General features: G+C 40.9%; 1 protein-coding gene across 4 annotated transcripts in view; it reads left to right on the forward strand.

The window, feature by feature from the left end:
- ULK4 (unc-51 like kinase 4) overlaps positions 1-21,543 on the forward strand; it is a 539,805-nt gene that overhangs the window by 408,508 nt on the left and 109,754 nt on the right. For all 4 annotated transcript variants that reach the window (XM_059939363.1, XM_059939366.1, XM_059939365.1 and 1 more), the window contains one exon: positions 9,382-9,567. In XM_059939363.1, coding sequence (XP_059795346.1) covers positions 9,382-9,567 — 186 coding nt within the window. The remainder of the gene's footprint in view (positions 1-9,381; positions 9,568-21,543) is intronic.

Raw genomic sequence — 21,543 nt, forward strand, 5'->3', positions numbered from 1 at the left:
GCGAGTATTTTGTTGAGGATTTTTGCATCTATGTTCATCAGTGATATTGGCCTGTAGTTTTCTTTCTTTGTGACATCTTTGTCTGGTTTTGGTATCAGGGTGATGGTGGCCTCGTAGAATGAGTTTGGGAGTGTTCCTCCCTCTGCAATATTTTGGAAGAGTTTGAGAAGGATAGGTGTTAGCTCTTCTCTAAATGTTTGATAGAATTCACCTGTGAAGCCATCTGGTCCTGGGCTTTTGTTTGTTGGAAGGTTTTTAATCACAGTTTCAATTTCAGTGCTTGTGATTGGTCTGTTCATATTTTCTATTTCTTCCTGGTTCAGTCTCGGCAGTTTGTGCATTTCTAAGAATCTGTCCATTTCTTCCAGGTTGTCCATTTTATTGGCGTAGAGTTGCTTGTAGTAATCTCTCATGATCTTTTGTATTTCTGCAGTGTCAGTGGTTACTTCTCCTTTTTCATTTCTAATTCTATTGATTTGAGTCTTCTCCCTTTTTCTCTTGATGAGTCTGGCTAATGGTTTATCAATTTTGTTTATCTTCTCAAAGAACCAGCTTTTAGTTTTATTGATTTTTGCTATTGTTTCCTTCATTTCTTTTTCATTTATTTCTGACCTGATCTTTATGATTTCTTTCCTTCTGCTAGCTTTGGGGTTTTTTTGCTCTTCTTTCTCTAATTGCTTTAGGTGCAAGGTTAGATTGTTTATTCGAGATGTTTCCTGTTTCTTGAGGTAGGCTTGTATTGCTATAAACTTCCCTCTTAGCACTGCTTTTGCTGCATCCCATAGGTTTTGGGTCGTCGTATCTCCATTGTCATTTGTTTCTAGGTATTTTTTGATTTCCCCTTTGATTTCTTCAGTGATCACTTCGTTATTAAGTAGTGTATTGTGTAGCCTCCATGTGTTTGTATTTTTTACAGATCTTTTCCTGTAATTGATATCTAGTCTCATAGCGTTGTGGTCAGAAAAGATACTTGATACGATTTCAATGTTCTTAAATTTACCAAGGCTTGATTTGTGACCCAAGATATGATCTATCCTGGAGAATGTTCCATGCGCACTGGAGAAAAATGTGTATTCTGTTGTTTTTGGGTGGAATGTCCTATAAATATCAATTAAGTCCATCTTGTTTAATGTATCATTTCAAGCTTGTGTTTCCTTATTTATTTTCATTTTGGATGATCTGTCCATTGGTGAAAGTGGGGTGTTAAAGTCCCCTACTATGATTGTGTTGCTGTCGATTTCCCCTTTTATGGCTGTTAGTATTTGCCTTATGTATTGAGGTGCTCCTATGTTGGGTGCATAAATATTTACAATTGTTATACCTTCCTCTTGGATCGATCCCTTGATCATTATATAGTGTCCTTCTTTGTCTCTTATAATATTCTTTATTTTAAAGTCTATTTTGTCTGATATGAGAATTGCTACTCCAGCTTTCTTTTGATTTCCATTTGCATGGAATATCTTTTTCCATCCCCTCACTTTCAGTCTGTATGTGTCTCTAGGTCTGAAGTGGGTCTCTTGTAGACAGCATATATATGGGTCTTGTTTTTGTATCCATTCAGCCAGTCTGTGTCTTTTGGTGGGAGCATTTAATCCATTTACGTTCAAGGTAATTATCGATATATATGTTCCTATTCCCATTTTCCTAAATGTTTTGGGTTTGTTATTGTAGGTGTTTTCCTTCTCTTGTGTTTGTTGCCTAGAGAAGTTCCTTTAGCATTTGTTGTAAAGCTGGTTTGGTGGTGCTGAACTCTCTCAGCTTTTGCTTGTCTGTAAAGGTTTTAATTTCTCCATCACATCTGAATGAGATCCTTGCTGGGTAGAGTAATCTTGGTTGTAGGTTTTTCTCCTTCATCACTTTAAGTATATCCTGCCACTCCCTTCTGGCTTGCAGAGTTTCTGCTGAAAGATCAGATGTTAACCTTATGGGGATTCCCTTGTGTGTTATTTGTTGTTTTTCCCTTGCTGCTTTTAATATGTTTTCTTTATATTTAATTTTTGACAGTTTGATTAATATGTGTCTTGGTGTGTTTCTCCTTGGGTTTATCCTGTATGGGACTCTCTGTGTTTCCTGGACTTGATTAACTATTTCCTTTCCCATATTAGGGAAGTTTTCAACTATAATCTCTTCAAATATTTTCTCAGTCCCTTTCTTTTTCTCTTCTTCTTCTGGGACCCCTATAATTCGAATGTTGGTGCGTTTAATGTTGTCCCAGAGGTCTCTGAGACTGTCCTCAGTTCTTTTCATTCTTTTTTCTTTATTCTGCTCTGCAGTAGTTATTTCCACCATTTTATCTTCCAGGTCACTTATCCTTTCTTCTGCCTCAGTTATTCTGCTATTGATCCCATCTAGAGTATTTTTAATTTCATTTATTGTGTTTTTCATCGTTGCTTGGTTCCTCTTTAGTTCTTCTATGTCCTTGTTAAATGTTTCTTGCATTTTGTCTATTCTATTTCCAAGATTTTGGATCATCCTTACTATCATTATTCTGAATTCTTTTTCAGGTAGACTACCTATTTCCTCTTCATTTGTTATGTCTGGTGTGTTTTGACCCTGCTCCTTCATCTGCTGTGTGTTTTTCTGTTGTCTCATTTTGCTTATCTTACTGTGTTTGGGGTCTCCTTTTCACAGGCTGCAGGTTCGTAGTTCCCGTTGTTTTTGGTATCTGTCCCCAGTGGGTAAGGTTGGTTCAGTGGGTTGTGTAGGCTTCCTGGTGGAGGGGACTATTGCCTGTGTTCTGGTGGATGAGGTTGAATCTTGTCTTTCTGGTGGGCACGTCCACGTCTGGTGGTGTGTTTTGGGGTGTCTGTGGCCTTATGATTTTAGGCAGCCTCCCTGGTAATGGATGGGGCTGTGTTCCTGTCTTGCTAGTTGTTTGGCATAGGGTGTCCAGCCCTGTAGCTTGCTGGTCGTTGAGTGAAGCTGGGTCTTGATGTTGAGATGGAGATCTCTGAGAGATTTTTGCCGTCTGGTATTACGTGGAACTGGTAGGTCTCTTGTGGACCAGTGTCCTGAAGTTGGCTCTCCCACCTCAGAGGCACAGCCCTGATTCCTGGCTGGAGCACCAAAAGCCTTTCATCCACACAGCTCAGAATATAAGGGAGAAAAAAATAGAAAGAAAAAAAGAGGATAAAATAAAATAAAATAAAGCTATTATAATAAAAAATAAGAAAAAAATTATTAAGAGTAAATGTATTCAGAAAAAATTTTTTTTTAATTTTTAAAAATAGATTTATTAATTTTTTATAGTAAAAAATAAGAAAAAAATTTTTAAGAAAAAAATTTATTAAGAAAAAAAATTTTAATTTTTAAAAATAAAAAATATGAAAAAACTTATTAAAAGTTTTTTTAATTTCTAAAAATAGAAAATACGGAAAAAATTATTAAGAAAACATATATTAGGAAAAAAAAATTTTTTTAAGTAAAAAAAAAAAAAAAAATGGACGGACCTAACCCTACGACTGATGGTGAAAGCAAAGCTATACAGACAAAATCTCACCCAGAAGCATACACATATACACTCACAAAAAAAGGAAAAGGGGAAATTAATATATCCTGCTCCTAAAGTCCACCTTTTGAATTTGGGATGATTCGTTGTCTATTCAGGTATTCAACAGATGCAGGCACATCAAGTTGTTTGTGGAGCTTTAATCCGCTGCTTCTGAGGCTGCTGGGAGGGATTTCCCTTTCTCTTCTTTGTTCGTACAGCTCCCAGCGTTCAGCTTTGGATTTGGACCCGCCTCTGCATGTACGTCGCCTGAGGGCGTCCGTTCCCCGCCCAGACAGAACGGGGTTAAAGGAGCAGCTGCTTCGGGGGCTCTGGCTCACTCAGGCCGGGGGAGGGAGCGGTAAGGAGGAGGCAGGGCGAGCCTGCGGCGTCAGAGGCGTCGTGACGTTGCAGCAGCCTGAGGCGCGCCGTGTGTTCTCCCGGGGAAGTTGTCCCCGGCTCACGGGAGCCTGGCAGTGGCGAGCTGCACCGGCTCCCGGGAGGGGCAGTGTGGAGAGTGACCTGTGCTCGCACACAGGCTTCTTGGTGGCGGCAGCAGCAGCCTTAGCGTTTCCTACCAGTCTCTGGGGTCCGCGCTGATGGCTGCGGCTCGCGCCCGTCTCTGGGGTCCGTGCTGTTAGCCGTGGCTCGCGCCCGCCTCTGGAGTTCATCTAGGCGGTGCTCTGAATCCCCTCTCCTTGCGCGCCGTGAAACAAAGAGGCAATAAAAAGTCTCTTGCCTCTTCGGCGGCTGCAGACCTCCTCTCCGGCTCCCTCCCCTTCAGGCTGTGTTAACGCCGCCAACCCCAGTCCTCTCCCTGCGATCCGACCGAAGCCCGCGCCTCAGCTCCCAGCCCCGCCTGCCCCAGCGGGTGAGCAGACAAGCCTCTCGGGCTGGTGAATGCTGCTCGGCGCTGAGCCTCTGTGCGGGAATCTCTCCGTTTTTCCCTCTGCGCCCCTGTTGCTGTGGGATCCGCGCTGATAGCCGCGGCTTGCACCCGTCTCTGGATTTCGTTTAGGCAGCGCTCTGAATCCCCTCTCCTTGCGCGCCGCGAAACAAAGAGGCAAGAAAAAGTCTCCTGCCTCTTCGGCAGCTGCAGACTTTTTCTCGCACTCCCTCCCGGCTAGCACCAAAGCCCGAGCCTCAGCTCGCAGCCCCCGCCCGCCCCGGCGGGTGAGCAGACAAGCCTCTCGGGCTGGTGAGTGCTGGTTGGCGCCGAGCCTCTGTGCGGGAATCTCTCCGCTTTGCCCTCCGCACCCCTGTGGCTGCGCTCTCCTCCGCGGCTCCGAAGCTTCCTCCCTCTGCCACCCGCAATCTCTGCCCGCGAAGGGGCTTCCTAGTGCCTGGAAACCTTTCCTCTTTCACGGCTCCCTCCCACTGGCGCAGGTCCCGTCCCTATTCTTTTGTCTCTGTTATTTCTTTTTTCTTTTACCCTACCCAAGTACGTGGGGATTTTCTTGCCTTTTGGGAGGTCTGACGTCTTCTGCCAGCGTTCAGTGGGTGTTCTGTAGGAGCAGTTCCACGTGTAGATGTATTTCTACTGTATCTGTGGGAAGGAAGGTGATCTCCGCGTCTTACTCTTCCGCCATCTTGCCCCTCCTCTATCAGTAAGCCATCTTTGAAATTATTACTTACGATAAGCATCCTCCCATCATTTCAACAATGAAGCAAAACTAACTCAGAAATGAAGAAATGTTAAAGTAGACTGAAATAGAAGCATGAATGCCTGTGCCTATCTCACTAACTACCCAAAAGCTATGAAAGTAGAGAAAGGATTAAATATCTTACAATCATGGGAGAATGGAAGGAGAAGCTGTTAGTGGAAAAGAAATTTTGTGCAGTTACTAGATGATAGAAAGCAGATGGAACTGAATCGAAATATAGTGAAGAAACCTATCACCCAGAACATACATAGGAAAAAACTAACCAGAAGGTAGGAACAGATGCAGATGATCTATAAACTCAGAGTGGAAAACTGCTGGAGGCCCTAGGCACTTACCAGGCTAATTGAAGATGCACATTTAGAACAGGCAGGCCTGTCAGTCCCCTTCCCTTATTCATTTTGCTCTGCTTTATTGCAACATAATAGGTCAAGAACTGCACTGTAAAGAGAATGAACTGTCTATCTGATGTGATTTCTAGTATGGGGTTATGCCCTAGAAAGAAGCATTGTGGAGTTTGAGGAAATCATAGAACACAGACAGAGGAGGCAACTTGAAGAAACAGACATATACAAATGCAAAGGAAATTGAAGCCAGCTGCCTATAATAATCTGCCCAATCTTTCATTCATAGAATAGAAAGCCAAGGACCACCAGACATTTGGGGAAGCATAACAGCCAGAAGGAGAGAAAGCAAGGTGAATAAACAGCTGAGCACAAAAGAAAGTTGATAGGAAGTGTAATGGGTTGAATTGTGTCCGCCACAAAAATGATATGTTGAAGTCCTGACTCCCAGCACTTCAGAATATTAAACCTCATTTGAAAATACTGACGGTCTAGATGTAGTTAGTTAAGATGAGGTCATACTCAAGTAGGGTGGGCCCCTAATCCAATATGACTGGTGTCTTTGTAAGAAGACAACCGTGTAAATTCAGACACACACAGGGAGTAAGCCATGTGATGGCGGAGGCAGAGATGGGAATTATGCAGCCGCAAGCTAAGAAATGCCAGAGGTTTCCAGCAAGTCATCAGAAACTAGGAAGAAGCAAGGGAAGATTCTACTATGAGTTTCAGAGGGAGCAGGGTCCTGCTGTTTGATTTTGAACTTCTAGCTTCCAGAACCGCGAGGTAATACATTTCTGTTGTTTATGCCACCCAGTTTGTGGTACTTTGTTACGGCAACCCTAAGAAAATAATATTGGGAGTAAAAGAGAATTTAATAATTCTTAATGAAAACATAAAACAAATGTTCAAGTAACCCACAGGAAGGTTAAAGAAAGAGAGAGGGAATCAGAAAAATAAGAAGCAGGGAAAATAAACAGAAGACAATAAAATTGCATGTTAGACTTAAACCCTAGCATCTTAATATTTATCATAAAAATGTAAATGGTCTAAATGCACCAATTAAAAGACAGAGATGACTAGAATGGATAACAAAACATGGTCCAACAGTATGTTGTCTACAAAAATCTCACTTCAAATATCATGATGCAGGCAGGTTGAAAGTAAAAGGTTGAAAAGTATATACCATGCAAATATTAATTTTTAAAAAGCAGGAGTGGCTGTCCTAATATACATGTTAATTTCCTGATTGTGATCTTGTACTATAGTTATGCAAGATGTTTCCATTGGGGAAGTTGGGTGAAGTATGTGTGGTATCTCTTTGTATTGTTTCTTACAATGGTATATGAACCTGCAAATATCTCAAAATAAGATTTATTCACATGCAAAAGAATGAAGGTGGTCGCCTACTCATACCATATACAAAAATTAACTCAAAATGGATCAAGACCTAAATGTAAAAGCTGAAACTATAAAGTTCTTAAAAATAAATGTAAGAGCTAAAACTATAAAAATTCTCAGAAGAAGCTTAAATCTCAGGACCTTGAAATAGGCAATGGTTTCTTAGGTTTGACACCAAAATCACAAGGAATAAAAGGAACAGATAGGGACTTCCCTGGTGGTCCAGTGGTTAAGACTTTTCCTTCCCATGCAGGGGGTGTGGGTTCATTCCCTGGTCGGGGAGCTAAGATCCCACATGCCTTGTGGCCAGAAACCCAAAAAAACATAAAATAGAAGCAATATTATAACAAATTCAATCAAGACTTTAAAAATGGTCCACATCAAAAAAATCTTTTAAAAAATGGATAAATTTGACTTCATCAAAATAAAAAATATTTTGTGCTTCAAAGGACACTATCAAGGGACTTCCCTGGTGGTCCAGTGGCTGAGACTCTCTTATGCGCCCCCAGTGCAGGGGGCCCAGGTTCGATACCTGGTCAGGGAACTAGATCCCACATGCCGCAACTAGACCTGGCACAGCCAAATAAGTGAATAAATATTTTTTTTTAAAAAGGACACTATCAAGAAAGTGAAAAGGCAACCCACAGAATGGGAAAACGTTTTTGAAAATCATGTATCTGCTAAGGGATTTGTATTTAAAATATATAAAGAACACTTAGACTCAATTCTAAAAAGACATATGACCTATCTTAAAAAGTGGGCAAAGTATCTGACTAGACATTTCTCCAAAGACAATATGCAAATGGACAATAAGCACATGAAAAGATTTTCAACATCATTAGCCATCAGGGAAGTACAAATGAAAGACCACCATGAGTTACCACTCCACACGCACTAGGATGACTGTAATTAAAAATATAGTTAGGGCTTCCCTGGTGGCGCAGTGGTTGAGAATCTGCCTGCCAATGCAGGGGACACGTGTTCGAGCCCTGGTCTGGGAAGATCCCACATGCCGCGGAGCAACTGGGCCCGTGAGCCACAATTACTGAGCCTGCGCGTCTGGAGCCTGTGCTCCGCAACAAGAGAGGCCGCGATAATGAGAGGCCAGCGCACCGCGATGAAGAGTGGCCCCCACTTGCCGCAACTAGAGAAAGCCCTCGCACAGAAATGAAGACCCAACACAGCCATAAATAAATAAATAAATAAATAAATAAATAAATAAATAAAAATTAAAAAAAATATAGGTAATAACAAGTGTTGGTGAGGATGTGGGAAAACTGGAAACCTCACGCATTGCTGGTGCTAATGGCAGCTTTGGAAAACAGTCTGGCAGCTCCTCAAAAAGTTACACATAGTGTTATCACATGACTCAGCACCTCCACTTCTAAGTATATACCCAAGAGAAACAAATACTTGTCTGCACGAAAACATTTGCACACATGTTCACAGCAGTGTTATTCATACTAGTCAAAAGGTGAAAACAACTCAAATGTCCATCAACCGATGAATGGATAAACAAAATATGGTATATCCATACAATGGAATATTACTACATAATAAAAAGAAATGAAATACGAATACATGCTACAGCATGGATGAATCTTGAGAACATGCTAAGTGAAAGAAGCCAGTCAGATAGGGTCATATTTTGTATGATTTCAAGTATCTGAAATGTCCAGAATAGGCAAAGCCAGAGAGACAGAAAGCACGTTAGCACTGGGCAGGGACTGGGGGTAGAGAGGAAGAGATGACGTGAAGGTAACGGTTACAGGGTACAGGGTTTCTTTTTCAGGTAATGAAAAAATTCTAAAATTGGTTCTGTTGGTGGTTGCACAACTCTGAAAAATACTAAAAACCATTGAATGGCAGATATACGTTAAATGACTGAATTGTATGTCACAGGAATTATAGCTCAACAAAGCTATTAGAAATAAAATAAAACTTTAAACGTTAAAAGGTTAAAATGCTTATGGTATGATTATTATTTCATAATATACCTTTTAATACAGAAACAATGCTTTCTCTCTGCCTGTTTAGTCAATAATGATTTGGAAACAGACAAGTTCAAACTGTTTCTTAATATCTTCTAGAAAGTGGATTTTCCTAAACAAGTTAAGTAAACAAGAATGTAAGGGTTGTGCCTCGGAAAAATCAAACTGTTTCCACATCTATAGATGCACATACACCTGTATGAATATATGCATATATACATATGCATATAAAATATACGTTGGTCTTTTGCTTGTCACAGGTCATTCATCACTAGGGATTAAAGAAAGGACTGCAGGATTTCCTTCTGATTTTGTGCTGTTAGCCTTGTTTGAGTTACTGTATGCATTTTGAAAAAGATCCATTCAAAAAAATACTCCTTTAATTCAACTTTGTACTCAGACTGACATTCTATCTGTTACGCCAAATTTTACTGTGGTTCTTGAGGAATACCAACACCATCTTCAGTTAAGCTTAAGTCGTCCAATTTATTAATTTTCAGCTTCCTAACGAGGATCCTGAAATTTTTGAAGTTTCATCCAAGTGTCTGTCTATCCTGGTTCAGTTGTATGGAGGGGAAAACCCAGACAGCCTGTCTCCCGAAAATGCAGAGAATTTTGCTGATTTACTGACATCCAAAGAGGACCCGAAGGAGCTAAAGCTTCTGTTGAGGATTCTCAGAAGAATGGTGAGTCCACACAGATACTGGGGCTTGGGTGGGCGGCCTCAGTGGCGGCCAGTAGACGGGAAGTAGTCATTTTCTTCGACCTAGTTTCATTAAAGAACTCCCAGTTACCTTTCCCCGTAGTCACCTACTGTTAACATTTATCATAGTCTGCATATCTACCTGCATATACAAGTATTTTTCCTGAACTGTGAGAGAGTAAGTTAGACACATTGTCTGCTTACCCCTTAGTATGTGAGTGTGTATTTCCTGATGAAATGGATGTTCTGTTACTTAACTACAGTTATCAAAACCAGGAAATTTAACATTGATACAAATCTTTTACTCATCTGCCATCTGTATTCCAGTTTTGTCAACTGTCCCCATAATGTCCTTTATAGCTTGTTTTCTGGTGTCGAAACCAGTCCAGGATCATGTATTTTAGTAGACGTGTGCCCTTAATCTGGAATAGTTCTGCAGCCTTTCTTGGTCTTTCATGACATTTCTGAAGAATGGGCCAGATGTTTTGTAGACTGTCCCTCAATGTAGGTCTCTCTGATGTTTTCTGGACAATTGGATTCAGGTAAGCCCCAGAAGAAATACTGTGTTCTTCTCAGTCCATCAGATCCGGAGGCTTATGATGTCTGTTTGCCCTTTACTGGTGATGTTAATTTTGATCACTTCATTAAATCAATGTGTTGTTGTTATTTTTAAATTTTTTAATGGTTGCAAAAGGGAGATTTTCAAACTTGCAACGTTTCTAACTCCCAGGATGGTACTGTAGGAAAAATTTTCCCTTTCGCCCCATTTATTTTTTATTTATTCTATTTTATTTTATTTTTTGGTGGCGTTGGGTCTTCGTTGCTGCACGAGGGCTTTCTCTAGTTGCAGCGAGCGGGGACTATTCATTGCGGTGCACGGGCTTCTCATTGTGGTGGCTTTTCTTGTTGCAGAGCACAGGGCTGTAGGTGCGCGGGCTTCAGTAGCTGTGGCTCACGGGCTCTAGAGCACAGGCTCAGTAGTTGTGGCGCACGGGTTTAGCTGCTCCGCGGCATGTGGGATCTTCCCGGACCAGGGCTCGAACCCGTGTCCCCTGCATTGGCAGGCGGATTCTTAACTACTGAGCCACCGGGGAAGTCCATAGCCCCATTTATTTTATTTTTAAAAATATATATAGCTGATGTTTACTTGAAAGTACTTTTGAAGACTGACTTATTTTCTTTTTACAGTAGATCTTGTTCTGCTGCTTTCGAAGGCCGTTATTTACAGCAGCTGTTGTTGAAGTTAGTAGAGGAGTGGAGGTCCCGTTAGTCTGTGTCATGTTCTGGCTTGTCAGTCTGTGTTCAATTCTAGATCCAATTATCTTGAGGGGTCCTTTGGCAGTGGAGGCTATGAATGCTTCAGACAGTTGCCTTCAAGACAATTTTTATGCTAGTTTGATAGACAGCTGCAGTACGTGACCCAGCTAAATCTGCACAGCAGGTTATGGGTGACAGAACTAGAACAGAGATAGAGAGTTACCCCCCCTGCTGCTACATTATGCTTTTGTACAGCCAGACCTCCCAACCGCAGCAATGCTTCCTGTCTAGTGGAGTCATTCCCTGAGTAACCGGATGATGACACAATCTAAGCAAGCCTCCCAAAGTGTAGGATAAATACTTCTGGGGACAGTAGATCTTGCGCATGGTACTCCAACCTAGCACTAGATGACATTGAATCACATAGTAGGGCAAATATTTCCTCTTCCATTTTATTTTGATCTTTCTGATGATTTAAGGTGAAAGTCTCAATTTGCTACTACTGTGTCTTTAACACCTCTCGAATCCTTCAGAATGTCCCTTTTTAACAGAGAGGAAGCCTCTCAGGTGACTAGCTTTTTCGGTAGAGATAAGAGATTTCTTTCAAAAAACAGTTTTATTCATTTAAAAATGGTGAGTCAATGTGAAGTCAAGTACTAGAAAATACGGTAATATGAGTGATATGTACCTGTGGCAGAATTGTGTGTTTGGTACAGAATGACAAAAGCTTGGGGATATTGACCTCACATCTGATACAATTAATTTTACAGAGATTCACCATCTCGTATTTGAAAATCTTAGGGCCAGATTTAGTTTGGAATTTATAATTTTCAGATCTTTTTGGCATGGTGCTTATACTATATATGATACGACTCCATAGCAGTCACCTGGGTGGTACCGTCGTCAAGCGTGTGGTAATATTTCTGCTGCAAAGTGTGTGAACATTCACACCAAGTGGGTAAATAAAAACTATATGTGACCCCATGTGGGTTAGGTCCGGTTTTGCCACCAAACATGTTTTTGAACCAAACTTAAGAAAAAAAGTTTTGATTTTCAGAGCTTTCTAGATTTTAGAATTGCAGAGAGATTATGGACCTATCTTTGGAATAAATTACATCATTTTAAAAAACGAGGTTAATTTAATCATGCAGGAAGCAATTAGACCCCAACTTGGTCAAAGTAACCAGACTATACCACCTTTTAGTTAATTTTACTGTCTGAAATGGTTTCCTTATAGTTTCTGACCTGCCACATATAGGGCCAGGTAGGTTTTGTTTGTGGAAGAAAAGTTGAATCCAAGTGACTTTATCTGTGTATGTGAAAATAGAAGTAGTTTCTGGTGCTGCTCATCTGTTTTTTTTTAAAATTGTGGTAAAGTAAACATAATATAAAGTTTACCAGCCATCTGTGATAAGTGCTTTAAAATCTTCTGAAAACTTTCTAAATTACCCATGGATGGGTCAGTGTTGGGTTCAAGTGGTGCAAAACACACAATCAGGGATTCTGGGCCTTGAGCTTGCCTACCCTGAGGCTCGGTTCTGCTTAAACTTAGTACTGAGTTCAGTACGTTTGGAGAGAAGCAGCAGCAGATGACCCAAAGAGTTGTATGATGCCAGCGCCCACTCCCGGACTGATATGGTCCTTCCCCTCTCTCTCGCTGCGTCCTGTCCTCACCTCCGTGGTTGCCACTGTTTTGTAACTGTCAGCTTACCGTCTGTTCTCACCTTCACATTACCCTTGTTCAGGGTAGTGATGTGGTCTTTTTCAGCGTGTTATAGTGTCTAGCCCATGAAAGGTTGTCAGCAGATGATGTTTCTAACTGTGTTAAGGACTTCTGGTGAATTATCTCATTGAATCTTCACAGCTACCTTAGCGGTCAGCTCCAGTGATTGCTTCCATTTATAGGTTAAAAGCTAAGGCTCAAGGAGCTTACGTAACACTCCCAAGGCCACCAACTAGGACTCGGCAGAGCTGGGACCAGCCAAGCTGAACTGACCCTAGCTTGTGCTCTTGCCAAGTAGCTAGGCACCTTGCTGCTGCTCTGTCCAGTACTGATCTGGACTCTGCGGGCATTCATTAAGCTGAACTTGACTGAATTTCGATCCAGAAGGCACCTAAGAGATTCATTCTTTCATTCATGGGAAAATAATAGAGTTATTACTATGTGCATCCTCTACACTGGGGGAACTAAGACAGTAAGATATGCTCTTCCTGCTGCCTGTTCTCAGGGATCCCTAACTGGAGCGAGAGAGAAACGCCAGCTTCATTATAAAGCAGAATGCAATCAGTGCCACGCTAGAGGAGCCAGCAAAGTTCCACAGAAACATTCCCTTTGGGGAGGTGATGTGGTGTTTGAGCAGAGTGTAGAAGGATGTGTTGATCATCCATGCATGGACCAGGAAGAAGCACATCCTGAATAATGGCCCCAAAATCCACAGGGCTAGACTGACAGACATAAGAAATGGACCAGGAAAGGCCAGAGGGTACCAAACATTTGGAGTTTGGACACCGTTGTTGGAATTAGGAAGTTCTGGTCTCTGAAACCAAAGGACAGTGGTAGCATCTCAATTGAATTCAAATTATGTTTACAGTGAAATAAAGCTTTCTCACAGTGCCCGGCATGTAATTGGTGTTTATTAAGTATCCACTGAGCTGAGTAAGAAATATCTATAAAATCTCTTTTTGTTATTGGCAATTGTTCATTTTTGCTCTTCAGTGTATATTGTGAGCTCATTTGAGTGCTTTGTAGATGCACAGGCCAGAATGAGAGGGACCTTGAAAAGCATTTAGTTGTTCCCCAGTCTGATGCTTCAGTCCCCTCCACACTATCCCTGCCAAGTTTCTTAGAAGGGGGTGAGATTGGATAGGTAGATGCATAGAGGATGGGAACCTGGGAGATAGAAAGAATGTGAACAAAGATTTCCTGTGATTTTAAGAGGACTGGCGTCTCAGGCTCTCCTCGATGGCCTGGGGGAGCCAGACTTGATAGAGAGGCAGGGAGCAATTTGGTTTTGTTACCTGAATCAGTAATTGGATTAAGGAGGCTTGTTAAGTGCAGCCTTCTGATTATAAGAAGTTAAGGAGGGAAAGACAAGCTCTTTAAGGACCTACCTCAAAGGACATTTATTAAGTGCACACTCCTTCTGGGAGCAATTCTTTTTTTTCTTAATTGAGACAAAACTGGCATATAGCATTATATTAGTTTTAGGTGTACAAGATATTTCTATATATTGCAAAATGATCACCACAGTAAGTCTAGCTAACATCCATTGCCATACATAGTTATACATTTTTTTCTAAGATTTACTTTCTTAGCAACTTTTGAATATACGATGCAGTATTATTAACTATAGTCACCATGCTGTACATCACATCCCAATGACTTATTTATTTTATAACTGGAAATTTGTACCTTTTAATCCCTTCACCCATTGTACCCACTTCCAGCCCCTCACCACCAATCTATTGTCTGTATCTATGAGCTTGGCGTTTTCTTTCCGTTTTTTTTTTTCTTTTAAGATTCTACATAAAAGTGAGACTATGTGGAATTTATCTTTCTCTGTCTGACTTATTTCACTTAGCATAATTCCCTCAAGGTCCATCCATGTTGTCACAAATGGCAAGATTTCTTTTTTTGCTTGCACCGGGTCTTAGTTGCGGCAGGTGGGCTCCTTAGTTGCAGCTCATGGGTTCCTTAGTTGTGGCATGTGAACTCTTAGTTGTGGCACGCATGTGGGATCTAGTTCCCTGACCAGGGATCGAACCTGAGCCCCCTGTATTGGGAGCATGCAGTCTTATCCATTGCACCACCAGAGAAGTCCTAAGATTTCATTCTTTTTTATGGCCAAATAATATTCCATTGTGTGTGTGTGTGTGTGTGTGTGTGTGTGTGTATGTGTGTGTGTGTTTGTGTATCAAATTTTCTTTATCCATTCTTCTATCATTGGACATTTAGATTGTTTCCGTATCTTGGCTATTGTAAATAATGCTGTGGTGAACATTGTGGTGTATATTTCTTTTTGAATTAGTGTTTTTGTTTTCTCTGGATAAATACCCAGAAGTGGAATTGCTGGGCCTTATGGTAGTTCTATTTTTAATTTTTTGAGGAACTTCCACACTGTTTTCCATGGTGTTTGCACCAGTTTACATTCCTACCGACAGTACACAAGGATTCCCTTTTCTCCACATCCTCGCCAACATTTGTTATTGGTTGTCTTTTTGATAATAACCATTCTGACTGGTGTGAGGTAACATCTTCTTGTGGTTTTGATTTGCATTTCCCTGATGTTTAGTGATGTTGAGCATTTTTTCATGTACCTGCTAGCTATCTATATATCTTCTTTGGAAAAATGTCTATTCAGGTCTTCTGCCCATTTTTTATTCAGATTGCTTTTTTAAAATTAAGTTGTATGAGCTCTTTCTATTAATATATTTTGGATATTATTCCCTTATAAGATATATGATTTGCAGATATTTTCTCTCATTAGGTAGGTTGCCTTTCATTTTCTGGACAGTTTCCTTCACTGTGCAGAAGCTTTTTAGTTTGATGTAGTCCCACTTGTTTATTGCTTTTGTTGCCTTTGCTTTTGGTGTCAGATCCAAAAAAATCATTTCTAAGACCAGAGTCAAGGAGCTTACTGCTTATGTTTTCTCCTAGGAGTTGTATGGTTTTAGGTCTTATGTGCAAGTCTTTAATACATTTGGAGTTAATTTTTGTGTGTGGTGTAAGATAATGGTTCATTTTCATTCTTTTGCATGTGTTCAGTTTTCCCAACACCATTTATTGAAGAGACTGACCTTTCTCTATTGAATATTCTTGGCTCTTATGTCAAAAATTAATTGAACATATATACATGGGTTTATTTCTGGGCTCTCTATCCTGTTCCATTGATATATTTGTCTGTTTTCAATGCCAGTACCATACTGTTTCAATTACTATATCTTTGTAATATAGTTTGAAATCAGGGAGTGTGACGCCTCCAGCTTTGTTCTTCTTTTTCAAAATTGCTTTGGCTACTTGGGGTCTTTTGTGGTTTCATACAAATTTTAGGATTGTTTGTTCTATTTCTTTGAAAAATGCCATTGGAATTTTGATAGAGATTGCACTGAATCTGTAAATCACTTTTGGAGCATTTCTAAAAACAAGAGGGTTCTACTCTGTGAGACTGTCTCTTTTTAAGCCCTGATTGAGGAGTGCCTCTTTCCCCAAAACTGAGCAAGCCAGGATGATTTCAGAGAGGGCAACCCCAAAATACCCTTGGCCCTACAGTTTCTAAGGCCATGTAGTGAGCCTGTCTGTGACCGGTAAACTGTGGTTGTTAGAGAGCCATCTTAGGAATAATGTGGCAGATTCCTCCCTATGAGTTACACAAAAGGCCTTTCTTGAAATATCTGTTTCAGCTCCCAATCTTGTGACTGTAACTTTCTAAAAGCAGAATTTTCACTAACAGATGAAAGAAATAAGATGTTTAATTTGTGCTGATGGGGTTGGGATATGTTTTGCCCCTAGGGTACTCTTCCTTATTTAGTCTGTATTTAGAACATTGAGAAAACGTTGGGGAAACCTGAGAATTTAATTATGTACTGTAATTTACCAGGATGTGTGGTGGTTTTATAATTAGACTTTGTACTCTGGCTTTAAAAATGTGATGGAGATCCTTCCGGTTGCTGCCAGGTTTACCTGTCCCTTAAACTTGATATCAGTGGGGGTTTTCTCAGGGTAATGATCGTGGATCAGCTGCTTGTCTCTTAATTAAAGCTAGCTTTACTCCAACACTCAAAATATTGACTACACACAAGCCATCACAAACTTGTTCTGTAAAACTGACTGCTCTCTGAAACCGGAGCATGGTCATAACACGCTGAGGTTGCTAACTCCTTTCACCTGCCTGCTCACCCATCTACCTGGTACAGCAGAGGTGGCAGCAGTGGGACTTGGGCTCGCTCTCTGAGGGTGATTCGTATTAAAGATTATTACAAATATCCATCCCTTGGGGACCCTTGACCCTGCCACTTTCAGAAAATCTTGCTATGCTCGCCACCATTTTTCTTCCAAATTCTCATGTAGGTCCCCTGGTCCTTTCCATTTTCACCATGAGAGCAGAGATGTTGTGTTGCTGAAAATCAGTGTAATAGCATTTCTTCACATACAAAGTTTTTAAAGCTCTGAAGAGACCAAATGAGGAAACTGGGAATTCTGCAGCCATTCTTTTTCTATTTTAGGAGCAGGATGAGTTGTAGATGTAGAGTCAGAAGGGACCTAATTTCTATTAGAAAAGTAAAGAACTATTCCTTGAGGTGTAACAAGAAGGCAAAATGATACCTCTCCCTTCTAGCTTATTTTTCTCATAGTAAGGCCTTCTTTTCTTGACTTGTTTTCCTAAAGGGAAAAAAGTGGGGAGATTGTTGTGAAGGCAGTGAAAATTTTTAGAGAAACACTATGTACCCAAAGGAGTAAAAAGCAAGTGTAATCAATTTTTGTGAAATCTCGTCCCTTAGAACGTTTTCCTGAGACTCTGAGAGGATGCTCTTAGGAGTTTCCAAGAGGGCTCTTTCCCTGAATCCATACACACCATTTATTGTTACACTGGATGAGCATCTATGCCCGTGATTGCCATAGGACCCACAAGTTAATTGGGAACTCTTTGATTAATTTTGTTGTATCTTTCCAACAAAGAAAAGAAACATCTTGCTGAAAAATTTTTCCTTAGTTCCCTGAGATTTTTTTTTTAATTAATTTATTTATATTTGGCTGTGTTGGGTTTTCGTTTCTGTGAGGGCTTTCTCTAGTTGTGGCAAGCGGGGGTCACTCTTCATCGCGGTGCATGGGCCTCTCCCTATCGCGGCCTCTCTTGTTGCGGAGCACAGGCTCCAGACGCGCAGGCTCAGTAATTGTGGCTCATGGGCCTAGTTGCTCCGCGGCATGTGGGATCTTCCCAGACCAGGGCTCGAACCCGTGTCCCCTGCATTAGCAGGCAGATTCTCAACCACTGCGCCACCAGGGAAGCCCCATTCCTGAGACTTTGAGCAAGACAAAATCAGGAAGCTTATGGCCAGTGGAATAGGGTCATTTACAGCCAGTCACTCTCAAGACCGAAACTTCTGTGTTTCTGTGAGTGAAGCCACATCCACCTCAGAGAGGAAGTATGTGGATCTTTGCCGTGGGTTTCCTGAGGATGTGCAATATGTCTCATCCCTTTGGACATGTCTCTTTCTCCCTCACATTTCCTAGGTGCATCTGCCCTCTCCCCTGCCCGTTCCCACATGGAGGCGCCTCATGGTCAGGCTGGGCACCTTCCTGTCCTCCTTCTCAGTCTGATGTTTGTGGGCCCTGGGCAGCATAATTTCCCTTCTGTTTTGACTTCTTATTTCAAGAGATTCAGCTCCCTCCCTGCTTCCTGAAATTCTTCTGACAGATAAAATTCGTTCTCTAATGAGCCCTTTCCTCTTTCCGTTCCCATTGCCATGGATGGTATCTTTACCCACCTTTCTATTATGAAAGGTTTCAAAACCACACAAAAGTTGAAAGAGTAATATGATTGAGAACCTGTGTAATCAAGAATTATTATCAGAATTGTTATCATTTCACGATATTTTTCAAGTCTCCGTATGTACTTTATTCACACAAAATGTTGTCACCCTGATACTTTTTATTTCTACGTGTGTGTTTTAAATCACGTGAAAGCAAAGGAATCCTGACACTTGGCCCAATAACATTATCACACCCAAGAAAATTAATAACGATTCATAATATCATTAATACCCAATTCATGTTTAATTTTCCTAGTTAAAAAACAACTTAATAGCTTTTTTTTTTTTTTTTTTTTTAAAAAGCCATGTTCCGGTCAAGGCTCACATACTGAATTTGTTGTTTTCTTAGTCTCCTTTAATCTAGAAGAGTCTTCCTGCCTTTTTTTTCCCCTATGAAATTGACTTTTTGGAGAGTCTGAGTCAGTTGTCTGGTAGAATGCCCAACAGTCTGAAATAGTATGAATATTTCCTCACAGCATTTTTGGTCACAATATCTCATCAGTAATGGCCCCTAATCTTGTATCCCATCAGGAAGCATATGGTGCTAGGCTGCCCCCCTTTCAGTGATGCTAAGTTTGATTGCTTGGCTAAGGGGTTATCTTCTGCTTCTCTCCATCAGGTAGATACATGTTTCCCTTTGCGATTACTAAGTAATCCTCACAGAGATGCTTTGGCACTGTGTGAATATGTGTATTCCCCACAACTTCTTAAAGAGAAGGGTAAAGACTATAAAAAATGGGCCAGTGGTGATGGAGCAAAAGAAATAGTTAATTTTTAAGCATTAATTTTTAAACTGTGGAAAGGACCAATCTGCTATCCTTCGGAACATGTATCCCTCAAAAAGAGAGAAGACCTACTGCTTTCTTGCATAATATTAATTTGTTGAGAATCTACCCATTGTAAATTATAAGTAAACAGCTAAGGGTCCTTGGAATTTGTTTTATGTTCTGTATCCTCCTCATGACCAAGGAGCGGAAGAAGCTGTGAGGGATCATTTATTTATTCAAACTTTGAATATTCCCATTTATAGATACTTATTATCTGGTTAAAATGATAGTGATTACAAGTAACTGTGGAGTTTTCCTGATTCTTCGTGATCATTCTGACCATCTTCAAGCCCACTGTGCAGCTGTTGCTGTGCAGAATGCTCTAGACTCTCTTGGTAATGTGGGATTTCTTTAATGACATGCTTTTAACAAAACCATTCTTAAAATAGTGAACATTCAAAGCATGTTAAGAATTAGGATGAACATGGTTGAGAAATACTTCCTTGTGGATACAGACAGCAATGAAAATTGCTCTGGAGGACCTTTCCTTAGGAAGACCTGTACTAAATGTTTCTAATTTTTGTATTTAAAAGAATATTTTAAATGCAATTTTCCTTTGTATAATCTATAACAGTTTTAATAAATGAATTCTGTCCACTAAAAGAATAGTTAATGTCTACATTATATTCATAGGAATATCTTCCTTTCCTCAAAAGGATTGTTTTCAAGTTGTTATTACTGTATATGACAAAGAACCAGAGTTGGGTTTTGGGTTTTCAGTTTTTAAATAATCATGGAAAAAGCTAAAGATAAAAAAATTTCAGTTGATATTTTAGATATTTATCTGAGAGAGTATTTTAAATTCAAACCATTAGAAAAGTTTAATTTAAAGGTGAATTATGACCTCTTATTGTTGTTTTGTATAAGCAAGTGTTTTGAAATTGATCAACAGAAATACTTGACCAAGTTTAGGTATATGATTTTGCAACACAGGGGTTCCTTTTTGTTCTGGAATAAGTAATACTGGAAAACTAACCACTTCATGTAAATCCACTTAAACTGGCCGCCTAACAACTGTGGTAAATAATGACAAAATGTGTGGCTGGGGCTTGATCTCAAGAAAGAAAACTGAAATTTATTTAAATACATTGATTTTGTCTTTTAACAACATTATGAAGCCATTCTTATAATGGGTTACTTTGCATTTTGTAAGCCTGTGCAGAAAAAGTCTTCGCTAAGAGTGACCACTCACTCAGCAAGTAGTTATGCAATGCCTGCTCAGTGCTGGGGATAGAGCCGTGAACAACACAGACTAAGATCCCTGCTCTACTGGAGCTTACCAGGGAGAGTGAGATGACAACTGCATTTATTAAATAAACTACTGATATTTTAGATAGTAAAAGCACTAAGAAGAAAAATATAGAAGGAAAGAAAGATAAGACGTACAGTGGGACATCTGCAGCTCTGGATGATGTGACCAGGGAAGGTCTCACCGAGATGACATCTGAGTAAAGACCTGAAGGAAGCCAGGGAGAGATTTGGAGCAGGACACACTAGACAGGAGACAGCATTTGCTAAGTCTGCAAGGCAGGTGCCTACCCAGGGTGTGCTAGGAACCCCAAGGAAGCCAGTGTGTCCAAAGCAAAATGAGCAAGGAATAGATATGTAAGATGTGAGGGAGATGACAGAGGAGGGTTTGGTGGAGGGAGGAAGTTATCCTTGCAAAGACTGGCCTTCATCCTGAGTGAGACGAGAGCCTGTGGAGGGTTTGGAGCAGAAGTGCGAGGCGATCTGCTTGCCGTGCTGAGAGCGGTCATTGAAGCGGGCGAGGGGTGAGAGATGCCAGCAGGTTATTGCAGTCCTGGGGAGTCCTGGTCATGGCTTGGAGTGGTTATATTTTGGATAAATCTTGACAGTACAACCAGTGGAATTTGCCAGCAGATTGGATATGGGCTGTGAGGCAAACAATAGTCAAAGATGATTCCAGTTTGGGCCCAACCGAAAACCTAGATGGCCAGAACTCAGGAGGAGCTGGTCTGGGGGAAGAGGGGAAATCGGGAGCAGAGTTTGGGACACGTTATGGGTAGATGCCTGTCAGCCATCCAAGTGGGAATGTCTAGTTGGCCGTTGGATCTACAGGTCTGGAATTCCAAGTAAGAGAAGTCTGGACTGGAGGGAGAAACGGTGAGAGGTGGTGATCAGAACGTGGGCTGTTCGAATGGGGATTCTGGAAGGCCGCCAGTTAATGGCAAAAACCAGGTCTAGAGTAAAACCACAGGAGTGAGTGTCTGAGGTGTGGAGGAAGACAGGGTCATGGGAGGGAAAGCCAGAGACCTGAGTGGTGCTGGAAGGACCCTCTCTATGGACGGCAGTATTACCAAGCGCTGTGACAAGAGTGGCACTGG

The sequence above is a fragment of the Balaenoptera ricei genome, chromosome 11 (assembly GCF_028023285.1).
Source record: "Balaenoptera ricei isolate mBalRic1 chromosome 11, mBalRic1.hap2, whole genome shotgun sequence".
NCBI lineage: Eukaryota > Metazoa > Chordata > Mammalia > Artiodactyla > Balaenopteridae > Balaenoptera > Balaenoptera ricei.